This window comes from Polyodon spathula, chromosome 18 (assembly GCF_017654505.1).
Source record: "Polyodon spathula isolate WHYD16114869_AA chromosome 18, ASM1765450v1, whole genome shotgun sequence".
NCBI lineage: Eukaryota > Metazoa > Chordata > Actinopteri > Acipenseriformes > Polyodontidae > Polyodon > Polyodon spathula.
Genome location: NC_054551.1, coordinates 133,219 through 145,055, shown reverse-complemented (window position 1 = coordinate 145,055; position 11,837 = coordinate 133,219). Strand labels below are relative to the sequence as shown.

The window sequence follows — 11,837 nt, the reverse complement described above, 5'->3', positions numbered from 1 at the left end:
AATGGTTCCGCACACCTTGTTTTTTAAAGGGAATCACACAGTTTTGCTCCTTTACTTCAGTGTGAAGCGAAGACTCTATTCCAGATATTCTAGGGGTATTTTTGATTGTATTATTCTATAAGAGCAGCTTCTGTACTCTTTAAAGACAGTACAGAGTGCTCTGCAGCACTTGCAATCCAATTCCATTTCTTTGTTAGGTTTATGTCTTTGACCATACATCTTAATCACTATCTTAAGGACCTTTGTTTGTGGGTACCCTGCTCTGTGTTCATGGGAATAGTGTACAGCTTCGGCCAAAAGTCTTGCAACACCTGGAATTTTTGGAATGAGACATAATTTAGACATTTTATTTATCATGTAATCAGAGAAAGTACAAGATGATATTGCAGAAGTCTACTTAAGCTACAATAGTAGTACAGTGTTTCATGTTAGATTTTTAAAGTTGTCAGTTTTCCATTATATATGGAAAATTACAAAGCAGTGTGCAATTCAATATGTTAACTTAATATTACTCAGCAGGATTTATTGGACTTTATAAAACACAATGAGTTAATTCTATAGGGTGATGCTAAACTTGTGACCATAGCTGTACTGCGAAACACCAGATATTATTCTCTTACACTATCTGACACTTCATTTATAAATCTTCAAACGTTATTGATCAATTTATTCTCATTACAAGCAGCCTTACAATATTCTGGTCCTTGTAATATACATAAAGAACATTTTAAAAAGCACAACAGTTTTAGTATTTTGACTGCATATCTGTGTCTTATTTCCTACAGTAAGAACAAGGCTCACGTTTACTCTCCTGTCTTCTTCAGAGAAGTTGACAAAGTAGGAAAAAAAGTATTCTGCAATGTTAGATGACAGTCATTTTAAAGAATGAGCATCTAAAACCCATTCGGTTATGTAATAGTCCATGGTACAGTTACCAGAATCCATGTTCATTCTGCAAGAAGCATCACTGCAGTTTTCGCTGTGCATTTGAGTTCTCTCCATGGATTTGACTGCCATCTGAAGTACAAACAGGATACATACATTTTATTGAACATAATGCAGCTAACCAACCAGCAACACAAACAAGCAGATGTTTGCAACCTAAAAACACAGCATGTAGAATAGCATCTCATGATTAATACCCCTGCATTATTTCACTGATTGGTCTGGCTGTATCCATGGAGCCAGCCACAGTGGCCACACCATGAGAAGTTCATTTTAAAATTTAACTAAAGTAAGTATTATGGTTGTACATATGGGCATCCAGCCTATATCCTGTTGCCCCCGAGGGAAATAGTCACTATTTAACCTGTAATCTGCAACACTAATGAACTACTGTTAATGCAACTCTACAGTTCTGTATTTGTAAACAGAGACAGACAAAGAGAGTTATGATGAAGTGAGTTTTACCCATGGCAAAGCACAGACCAAACAAAACAGAACCAAACTAAATCTGCTGAAACAGTTGGACAACTGCACTGCCAACCAAGAATGACCAGACACAAAAAACACACACAGGTAACGCATGGGGCCCGTTACCTTGCAGACTTTGCTGTAAGTGGGTAGACTGAGTGGGTTGTGGGAGCTGTGTTGTGTGGTGGGCGCTAGCGTGCAACCCAGCAAAAATACCTAGAGGAAGAGGAAAGAAAACAAGTGCTGACACGCAAAGAGCCAGTGTGTGCATGCACTGCCTACAGTGACTGTCCAGGCTTGCAAAGCACCCCGCAGCCCCGCCCCCTCGCCCTGCAGCCCCGAGTAAAGGAAAGACATCAATATCCAGGTTATGAAAGTGGACATTACTGTTGAACTCCTTCAGCGTTAAGTAACTTTCTGAAAGACAACACTTGGATAACTAAATATATAGTTTAACTGTCTTGTACTGTAAACAAATTAGTAGATTAGTTTACTGGTCTTCTGTTTTGAGTGGAGTAATCTATCCTGTGCTGCTAAAGTGATCTGAGTAGAAGGCTTTCCTAGAATTGTACAGTATGCAGTGCTGAAAGAGTTAAACTGCATGACACACAACCTACAACACAAGGCCACATAAAACAGAACTGGAAAAACACTGCAACACATAGAACACACAACAACACATCACATTGTGAGGTGGGACAAGCACATGTGACTTGGATCTACATTGATGAACAATCTCGAATTGTGAAAGTAAGGAAACAAAGATGCTTCTGCTCTGGGTTCCCCTTGTATTGCCTGCAGTCAGGCACAGCACTCACTGTGGGCAAGGCCATGATGGAGCGTCCCTGGTGCAGGCCCCGTCACGACTGCATCTTTACTCCCTCCTGCTTTAGAGTCTGAGTTGAACGAGAGGATGGGGAAGCTGAAAGTGTGCACTGGGACAATACTGGGCAAGATGCTCAGGGTCCCTGGTGCCAGCGTCTCCCCAGAGGAGGTGAACGATGGGGAGAGAAGACTCAGGGACGGAGAACTGGACAGTAACGATGCTCCTGGGGTGTTTCTTAATATATATTTAAAAAAAAAAAAAAAAAAAAAAAAAAAGTTAATATTATACTTCTTGTATTTTCCAGGCTACAACCATACACATGACATTCAACAGGATTTTTTTAATGTGTCAATGTAATGTTAATAACGGTAAACTAGGAGACGGAATATATATTTAACCAGCAATGCATTCGACTGCAGGCAAGATGCATAATATTGGCAGAGTGAAGATAAACATTATTTTAGACTTAAGATCTTCATTTCACTTACCGAACTTGCAGGAGCAGATGCTGAACAGCTGGTAACCACTACTGGTTTGAGGGATGATGTCAAAAGCCTTGCCACACCTTGTGTGCCCATAGAGGAATCTCCGTTGGTACCCCCCGGAGGAGCAACCAGGGTGAGTTTCTGAGAAACCACAGGCTTCTTAACGGTGGAGCTTTGAGACTGCAAGCTGGAGGTTTGGTTTGGAGAAGGCGACTTCTTATTGCTAACAGAGGCACTGTGTGCTAAGCTACTTGAAAGAACACTGGACTTTGTCATTGCAGGCAATGAAAAAGTGGGCTTATACACCTGGCTGGAAGTGCTAGACATATAACTGACAGAAGATCCTGTAGAAGAAAGAATTTTAGACACAGTAACAGAGGAAGCTTGAACAGCACCGGGTAGAGAGGAGTGGGGAGGATGAAAAGGCTGTGTCTTTGCAGCTGTTTTTGACTGCTGCATGCTGGCACATTGCTGAAGCAGCTTTGATGCTTTAGACTGAGACGAGCTTTGCAGTTGGCTGATGCTGAACTGCGCAGACGAAGGAAAGCTTTTCTGTAATTGGCTGGTCTGGTGAAAAGGCTTGAGGCTCTGCACAGAGCTGGAAGTTGTTCGCAGTAAGCTGAGGTTCTTGTGCTTGGTCTGCAGACTGTCAGAAAGGACTTTGTTACATGTAGAAGTCTGCGACAGATGCCCTTTGTATCCACTCAAAAGAGCAGTGGAACAGTTTTGAGACTTCCTCTCTTGTGAAAGCTGTCCAAGCGCTAATGCCTGTTCTGCTAAAAGATTTAGGGGCGACTGTGATGATGCAGCAGAAGTAGCGACAGATGTGACATGAACTGGTTTTGGAAAATTCTTCTCATCAGATGATGTTAATACTGGCAGGTTAGCAGAAGTTGGTTTATGGACAGCAGAGAAACAAAAATCAGGACTTCCCCTTGCAGCACTGTTCAGGGCAGCCAGTTCCTCAGAAACGCCTTGCAGCGACGGAGGGTTGTGGATCAAATCTTCATCCAGAGAATCGTCCCTAGTGAAGGAGTGCGGGGTGCTGGAGCTGTGTGCAGTGGCGCTGGCTGGAATGAAGAAACCCACAGGGCTCAGTGCATTACTACCAGGGCCCTGTGCCAGGACTGCTGGGCCACCCGAATGCAGCAGCGAGGTGCTCGTCGAACCCATTACTCTCACAACTGGATCCTACAAAAAAAAAAAAAGTGAAAATACAACAAAGAAATAAAAAAGCAATCAATGGCAGGCTCTCCTTGCAGTGCATGGAAGTTACTGTCAGTGTTGTAAAGGTCCCGTTTATACACAGGACTGATGATTTACATGACAGAGGAGTACACTCCTATTACAGCCATGCTTTGGGGTAAAGTCTGCGAGTTTGGGATTTCAGCTTAACTACATTCATCACAATTAAACATACCTTCATTTTTATTTTCGGCAGATTAATGACCTTCTTTTTGGTCCTGTGAAAACAAGACATGTCTTAAAAATAGGTCTTAAAAGATGATATTAAACTGAATCAAAGAACTGAGGGCTATATAAAAAGACCTATGGCTCCTACAAGAGAATAGGCCATCTTCTTTCTGACACAATCGTGGTACTTACGGTATAGAAGTGATGTAGCTATGTACCCGCCTGCTTTCCTTAAACAGCACCCTGAAGGGAAGATGAAATAAAACAATACAAGATTAGACTACTGTTAGAAACTCTGCACAAGAACCGAGAATGAGACCAGCATCTGGGTGTGTTTCCTGCTAGAGCTGGTAAACACTGAAACAGACTGCACTTCAATAAAAAACAATGGTTACATTGTGTAGAAGCAATCAACTGTATGAATATCTGTAAATAAATACCATTAAAATACTAATAATGACATACATGCAACAGTCATTAGAATAATAACCACATTTACTTATACAGGTTAAGAAAAGGGATTCCAATGGAGACAATACATGAGAAAATGACACGTTTATTTATTTATTTAACACGCATTGTTTTAATTGTTCGACAGCTGCTTACAGACTCTCACGTCTGTGAATGATAGAAAAAGCACAGTTCTTTACCTTGCTTGCATCCACCCCTTAGGCCACAGTGGCTTGACCTCAGCTTCCAGGAAAGCCTTTAGATATTCTTCTGCAGAGTGGGACTTGTTTCTCTCCAGCTCATAACTGCCCATTTTTATTCTTACAACGTTGCAAAGAAATTCCCTATAGGAAAACAATGAAAACGATTCAACACACAGTGGAAAACAGAATAACATTTTTCAAATTGCAGTTGTGTTATTACCAGCATGAGAGGTGGGTGTCAGTGATTCCGTAACTTAATATGTGTTTCTCATCTTCCAGATTCGTTCATTTGTAGTTTTCTGAGACTAACATTTTCCATGCCTTGTGCATCTGTCCCTGACAGTCCAAGCAAATCTCAAATTTATATTAACCCTGCTGGTACTTTATTGACACAGTCATCAGCTTTAATAAACAGTCACTATTATAGACCGGCAGCGGTCAGACAGAACAGGCTGCATGGCTTCCTGCAACATGTCTGCAGTGAGGGGTGCACTGTGGAGTCCAGCTGGTGATGAAACAGAACAGAGTCCTGGAAATGAATGTGGACTAACCTGCGCTACCAGAGCCCCCTGGAACTACCCTGCCCAGTAAAAGCTAAACCCTGCAAACCTGATCTCGTCGTTCCACTGGAACTTCTTCCGAGGACTCATCACCCGCTTCCCATTCTTCTCTTCATCCCCCTCCTCCTCCTCCTCCTCCTCGTCAGAGCGTTCCTTCTCTTTCCCTTCTTCCAGCATTCTGAAAAAAGACCCACTTTCAACTCCAAAATGAAAGCTGCATGTGTTTGTTATGGAAACTCATGTGAGTTATGAAAACATTCCCTACTGATTGCAGCTTGACACGGTTTAGTTGGATAGACTGAAATTTGTATTTCATTCAAAAACTGTAAATGCAGAAGTATGCTTGAGTATGCATAGCTTTATTAAAGAATACACATTATACATTTATTTATATATGTATTTTCGAATACTATACATGAATGTTACTATAATGTTAACCTACCAGCATGGAGCCCTAAATACACTGAGGCACTATAATGATTTAATGTAACCCTGCTGTGTTGCTTAAAGCGAACCCTTCTGACTCACACATACTTGGCAAACTTTGCCTGGGTGTGAGCTTGGCAGTCGTCTTGGTACTTGGCGCTCTGGCCTGGCATGACTCTACCAATAGCTGCTTTTAGTTTGTGCAGTGGCTCTTTAAGACGTCCATCCTGAAACACAAGGAACACACGCATAGCTGGGATTTAACAAGCTTCACAATGGTTTTCTGGAAGTGTTAAACAATGTAACAACTCTAAAATGTTTAGAACTTCACAAGCTGCCCACCTGCTCATGTAAATGCAACTTCTTTGCCCTTTTTATCAGAGTGTCCTTACTGCAGGGAAGAAAAGAGGCCAGATGTGCATAAACGGCAGAGCGTGTCGGGTTATGTAATTCTCTGGACTGAAGCTCAACACTAAAAGGGTACAAAAATGCGAGACAGTGTTATAACAACTTTCTGAACATGAACAAACTTGCCATGAGAAGCATAATAATCCAGAACAAGCCACCGCCCACATAACTGAGTAACAGGAGGCAGGGTTTCTGCTCCCCCACTTCAAATATCACAACTGGGAATTTCAATGAAGCTGCCATTGCTCTGAAATGAAACTGTGCTTTGAAATACAGCTTTATATTTAAAAAACACTGGCTGTTTATTTAAGAAAACATATAGAAACAAATTTACAAAGAAAAAAGCTGAAGTAGTTCTACAAACTGGTTTCATATTGACAGAGGATTTGAAGTTCTACGATACTTACTCTAAAAGCATATTGTTGATTTCTTGTGTAAAAAACTTCTGTTTTCCCTCTCCCTCAGATGCTTTGGCAGCCTAACATGCAAGTAAAATAATGAGTTAGTCTTGGATGGTCTATGAAATGCACAGAAACCATCAACCACGTGTGCTGAGAGAGAAATGACTGCTGTTTCATTGATGCTCACCCTCCTGTCATAGCCGTCCCTCGTTTACCAAACATCTCAATTTCCAATGTCATCAATAACAATGCTATCTTTTTTCTGCAGTTTTACAATGTGTTGCTATGTTAGTTATACACAGGGCCCTGCAAAATTCACAGGAGAATTACAAGGACAGGACTAACCTGCAATTCAGTCCTAAACCTCCAGGTGTCTGTGTAGCCACTCCAGCTAAACTGATCTAAAGATTAATTAGGAATCAACACATTAAATTCTGGATAATTAGAAAATACCCAATTATGGCCATTCTATAAATTGATACGTTTAAAGAAAAAACTTACTTCAAGACTTGCCGTTTTATAAATAAATGGATGCACCCACCAACTCAAAACGCATTTCTGAGAGACTGCACACAGCACTCTCGGCTGGTGTCTCATCTCTCCCAGACTGCAGCGCGTAATAAGGGGCTGGTGGATCTGATACAGTGGTTTGAAAGCTGTGACGACAGAGTTCAAACATATAATAAAGTTACAGAATCCATAAATTCACACTGACCCCTGACACAAGAGCTGCACAGCACAATACCAGTATAAACAAACAGCGAGTTAAAACTTTCCACAAAGTTTATGAAAAATTGACGAGCTACTACAACCCTGATCAATGTTTTATGTTTCACCATGTTTTATTCAACAAGCTCACAAGTTACTGAAGGCAGGAAGGTTTTTGACCCACAACAAGTTTGTAGTTTGGATAAAGAACCCCTCCCGTTAGATTCTATTCCAGGGTTTGATGCTTACTGTAAATCAGGGATATCAGCTATATGGAAAAGGTATGTGGAATTTCTTTGACCGAATTTTGGAAAATGCAGAATAACTATTTCCCAATTTAGCAAGAAAGGCTGAAATATATTTGTCAGTTGTTAACAATTCTGTGGATGCTGAAAGGAGCGTTTCTTCATATGGACAAATTTTCACAGAGCAACGTCAGTCCATGAAAGAAGACCGGCTAAACCAACTGACGATGCAAAAGTTTAACAGCAACACATAATGCACAGGAACCGAGAATGGACTGCATTGGTCTTTCAGGGAAACATAAGTAACACTCCTTATAAAGAACCTTTTTTTTTCTTTTTACTTATAAAAAACACAGCTTCTATATGTTACATAATCTATCAAATGCTCAGATTTCAATAATCTGTTATACTGACTATACTGTTCAGCGATCGGTGCCAGAAACAGGAAATCCATCAAAAAAAAGAAAAAAATACTTGCCTTCTGTTGACGAATTACACATTTGTGCCAGCGAGAGCCAGAAATTGAATTAATTTTTTTAACAAATTATGTGTGTAAAAGTGTACTGGTAAATTACAACATATACAGAATGTGTTTATACTTATGAGTTCTATGAAATAATACTAAAAAAACGTATTTTAAAATCCTGTTACACATATTCACAGAGATGCAAGCGTCAAATAAATGTCAGTAGCCATCTACAGCATTGTATTTACTAATCTGCTAATATGTGCTTCGTAGCAATGGGATGAGCAATTGAAATGTTTTAAGTAATGTAATGGGATGCTTGTTTAAGGATTGATCATTACTGTGGAGGCTATATCAACATTAGCTGGCTAGAGGACTAAATAACTGCTTCAAAAGCAAGTCGTGAAAACCGCAGAGCCCTGGGTACACAGCACCTCACCATTCAACAGCAAGCAGCGATTTAACCTCCCTTGCCATGGTCACTTTATTCATACTAACACACGCACCTCTCAACTCGGCACCTCTTTGTGACTGTGCCTAACCTCCCTGCACCTCAAACTCTATTCAATATTGTGCTGCTGTTGGTTCTGAATGCTGTGCTGAATTTATAAATGGTTCTCTTCTACCTGGTTCCCTTTGGCTTCGTTCTTTACTGTCCTGGATCCCTAGCCTGATGTGTTCATAAAAACATACAGCAAATGCACATTTGAATGTGGCATGTTGATCCATCTCTTCATGGGAACGTTCAAATAATATACAAAAACCCCAACTAAAGCAGACTCTCACAGTAGTCCAGCTCTGGGTTTCAGAACTGTTTTTATTAATATATAATTAAGAGGAGTTTGATGTTGAAAAAACACATTGTTCCTCCCTTACAGTTACATGAGCAACTCCTATTAGTAAAGCTACAGAATTAATCATGCTGTGATCAATTGAGAGCAGCTTTAGTAATGTTACTGATGCTGACACCCTGGGATCCTTCAAGAAGCTGCTTGATGAGATTCTGTGATCAATAAGCTACTAACAATCAAACAAGCAAGATAGGCCGAATGGCCTCCTCTCGTCTGTAAACTTTCTTATGTTTTTAGCAGGGGCAGGATTGTTCAAACTCCTGTTCATTCCAATAATACCCCTAAACAAGAGCGTTCTGAACCCCAGAACTGGGTGCTGGGCAAGTGAGGGCTCGATCCCTGGCACCAGTGGACACTGCTTTCGTTTGTCACTGTACCTGAGTGAGTTCTTTGATGCGCCTCTCCAAAGGGGCTGGCAAACCTTCAGGCAGCACAGGGCTCTGTTTGAGAACCTGACCCGGACCTCCTGAGAGAGGGTCGCTACCCTCGTCCAGGTCAAGGGGGCTTGCAGCTGGAGAGTCATAAAGAAGCTTCTCTAGATCAATGTCACCCAAGTCGATAGTGCTAGCTGCATGCAGTAGATCACTTTCGTTAGCACAGCCAATAAGAGAGAGCAGAGGGTCGGACACACTGAGGTTGCTGTCCACCGCCCGAGGCGGCGCAGCCACAGGCTGAAGGCTGGACAGAGGCTTCCCATCCTCCTTTTCAAAGGCTTCCTTCTCCTTCTGGAACTTCTGGAACATTTCTTTTACACTCAGCACTCCGGTGAACTTTTTCTTTTTCTTCTTTTCTTCCTTACTGGGATTAAGTGGCATAATTCTGAAGAATTACAAAAAAAAAAAAAAAAAAAAAAAAAAAAAAAAACAAAAAAAAACATTTTGCAATGTTAGCAAGCACTCCAGTTCTTATTCTGCTGCCCCTCCCTGACAGCCATGTCAAACAACTTACCCAGCTTTAGCAACCTGGGATTCTTTATGCTGACCCTCTTCTTTCTTCTTTTTCATGACCTTTTCACTTCCATCCTTTAATTTTCGTTTCTAGAGAAAAACAATCATGTGAAACTGTAGTTCACAACAATGCATACACAACCTGTTTATTGTCCAACACATTTACTCCCATAACACAGTTAGTCTTGTTCTGTAATATATCACTAAAGATGTGTTGATTTTTGAGACCATACGGACACCTGGAGAGATATTGGAAACACACACCTGGCTTCACTCTCCGTCCCCTGTATGTCTGCTCAGTGTTTTCACTCATATGTTGTAAGTACAGGTCACATTAACTGGAAGGAATCCACTTTGCATTTACATTTCTTGTTTTATGAATGTCTGCATGGGAGAAACATTATGACCCCCTCATTAAATCTCAATTTCGGAAAACTATTCACACCTTTGGAGACTTCAGCCTCCTTTTCTCCTTAGTTAAATCGTCGTCTGGTTCAGATTCCGATGCCTGCCTGAATTGCAGCGTTCCAGAATTGATGTAGAACCCACCGTATTTTGTCGTGAGTGAAGCCGGCACAAGCTCATCATACTGTCACAGGAAAGAAGGAAAGCAGAATTAAGCAACGTTTACACATAAAACGAGAACTAGGTTCCCATTGCAGGTTTTATCAATCGGATGACCAGCCCTCTACAACAGACAGTGTAGCACACTGAACAGACTGCTTCCTGCTCTATATATCCCCACAGGAGATAAGAAAGGGAAACAATGAAAACATGGCATTACGTTTCATTTCAAGCCAGTGGCCTTCACCCCATAAATTCAATTTGCGTCGAACTGTATATATTTAAATCTCTTTTAAACTTTTCCTGCATGCCCTAAAACTGAAAAATACATCCAATATGAAATATGAACTAAGCCATGAATTACAGTTACTGAGACTTGATTAAAGAGACTACAGGTAAAATGGGACAATATAACATTTTATTCATGCTCAAAAGTATCTGTTGGTTCCATGGCTATTCAATATTGAGGACATTAAAGAGCTGGAGAGGGAAGGGTGGTCTACCCTGCAGCCCCAGTGAGGTAAACTGATACCAGGTTAAAACTGACAACAGTAAAACACTTACAGCCTCTGAGTTGTCAATAAATGGGTCTGTGTCATCATATCCATAGCCCATATCAATTAAGTCCTGCATACGGTCCTTTTTACGCTTCTTCGGCCCCTTACATTAAAAAACACATACATGACAAGAGTTACCCAAAACACATCCCTTTGAGGCTGAACGTAGCCAGAACCTCACTCCTCATCAAAAATGTATTGAGAGGATTAGGATTCTGTAATCTCTCTGCCCTAAAGTCATTATTATAGCAGAAACACCCACAGAAGGCTCTTGAAAACACTCACGTATCTTTCTTCAAACTTCTTAGCAAGCACTTCAAGCTGCAGGCTCTGTTTCCCCTCATCATCTTCCTCAAAAGGTTCCCGAGATTCTTTCACACAATCCTTCTGCAAACCAAGGGGAAACCTGTTAAGCATAACCTTTTCCAGGATCATATGAAGCAGGATTTGAACGGCAGCACTTTGATGCTGAGCATCAAATGGCATTTTTTAAGCAGAAGTTTGTCATTCGTAAATGTTACTGTTGGGTAAAGCTATATTAGTGTATGATCAGTGTATTTAAATGGACTTCTCTTACCTTTGTTTTCTTTACCAGTTCAGGATAGTTAAACTCTGGACAGTGTCTTTGATCTGGTTGAAAGAGAGCGAGTACCAGCCGAGCGGTTGGGTCTCTGTCAGTCCTTTCTGGGTCCACAGGGGTAACGACTGCTCCTTCATTCTGTGGTTTCTTCAGTAAACTTGTGGGAAGGCAGGTTTCACTACCAGAGAGTGTGGTTAGCTGCACCCTTCGTGGTTCAGCCATAACAATATGAGTCTATATGACCCAGACACTAACTTATGAGAAAGCACGTGGGCTCATTTAGCACGTTTATATACCGGTACTGCAGTTCTACATTGTGAACACTTATTAAACA

At 41.0% G+C, this 11,837-nt stretch overlaps 1 protein-coding gene and 1 long non-coding RNA gene across 3 annotated transcripts; both read right to left on the bottom strand.

Moving 5' to 3' along the window:
- Positions 1-433: 433 nt before the first annotated feature.
- Positions 434-2,472, bottom strand: LOC121330633. Its single transcript, XR_005951879.1, has 3 exons — positions 2,232-2,472; positions 1,540-1,629; positions 434-1,017 (listed from the first exon to the last, which is right to left on the bottom strand). It is a non-coding gene; the product is annotated as an uncharacterized LOC121330633 (long non-coding RNA).
- A 207-nt stretch (positions 2,473-2,679) lies between these two features.
- LOC121330630 (ubinuclein-1-like) lies at positions 2,680-11,725 on the bottom strand. 2 transcript variants are annotated; one of them, XM_041277276.1, is made up of 14 exons: positions 11,501-11,725; positions 11,209-11,310; positions 10,931-11,026; positions 10,248-10,391; positions 9,804-9,892; positions 9,233-9,674; positions 6,592-6,662; positions 6,119-6,248; positions 5,885-6,003; positions 5,400-5,528; positions 4,788-4,931; positions 4,330-4,380; positions 4,145-4,187; positions 2,680-3,915 (listed from the first exon to the last, which is right to left on the bottom strand). In XM_041277276.1, exons 1-14 carry the CDS (start codon positions 11,723-11,725, stop codon positions 2,695-2,697), a joined length of 3,006 nt encoding a protein of 1,001 aa, XP_041133210.1. In that variant the 3' UTR covers positions 2,680-2,694. The 2 variants fall into 2 exon arrangements, with proteins under 2 accessions (XP_041133210.1, XP_041133211.1); XM_041277277.1 differs by lacking the exon at positions 10,931-11,026.
- Positions 11,726-11,837: the final 112 nt, after the last annotated feature.

What these genes read in the sequence shown, in the direction of transcription:
- LOC121330630 (XM_041277276.1), bottom strand. Translation starts at nt 11,725, where the DNA reads ATGGCTGAACCACGAAGGGTGCAGCTAACCACACTCTCTGGTAGTGAA. An exon ending in GGAGGCTGAAGTCTCCAAAG is followed by an intron (nt 9,893 to 10,247) that starts GTGTGAATAGTT and finishes GTTTTTCTCTAG; the next exon opens with AAACGAAAATTAAAGGATGG. An exon ending in GCATCAAAGAACTCACTCAG is followed by an intron (nt 6,663 to 9,232) that starts GTACAGTGACAA and finishes CTTGCATGTTAG; the next exon opens with GCTGCCAAAGCATCTGAGGG.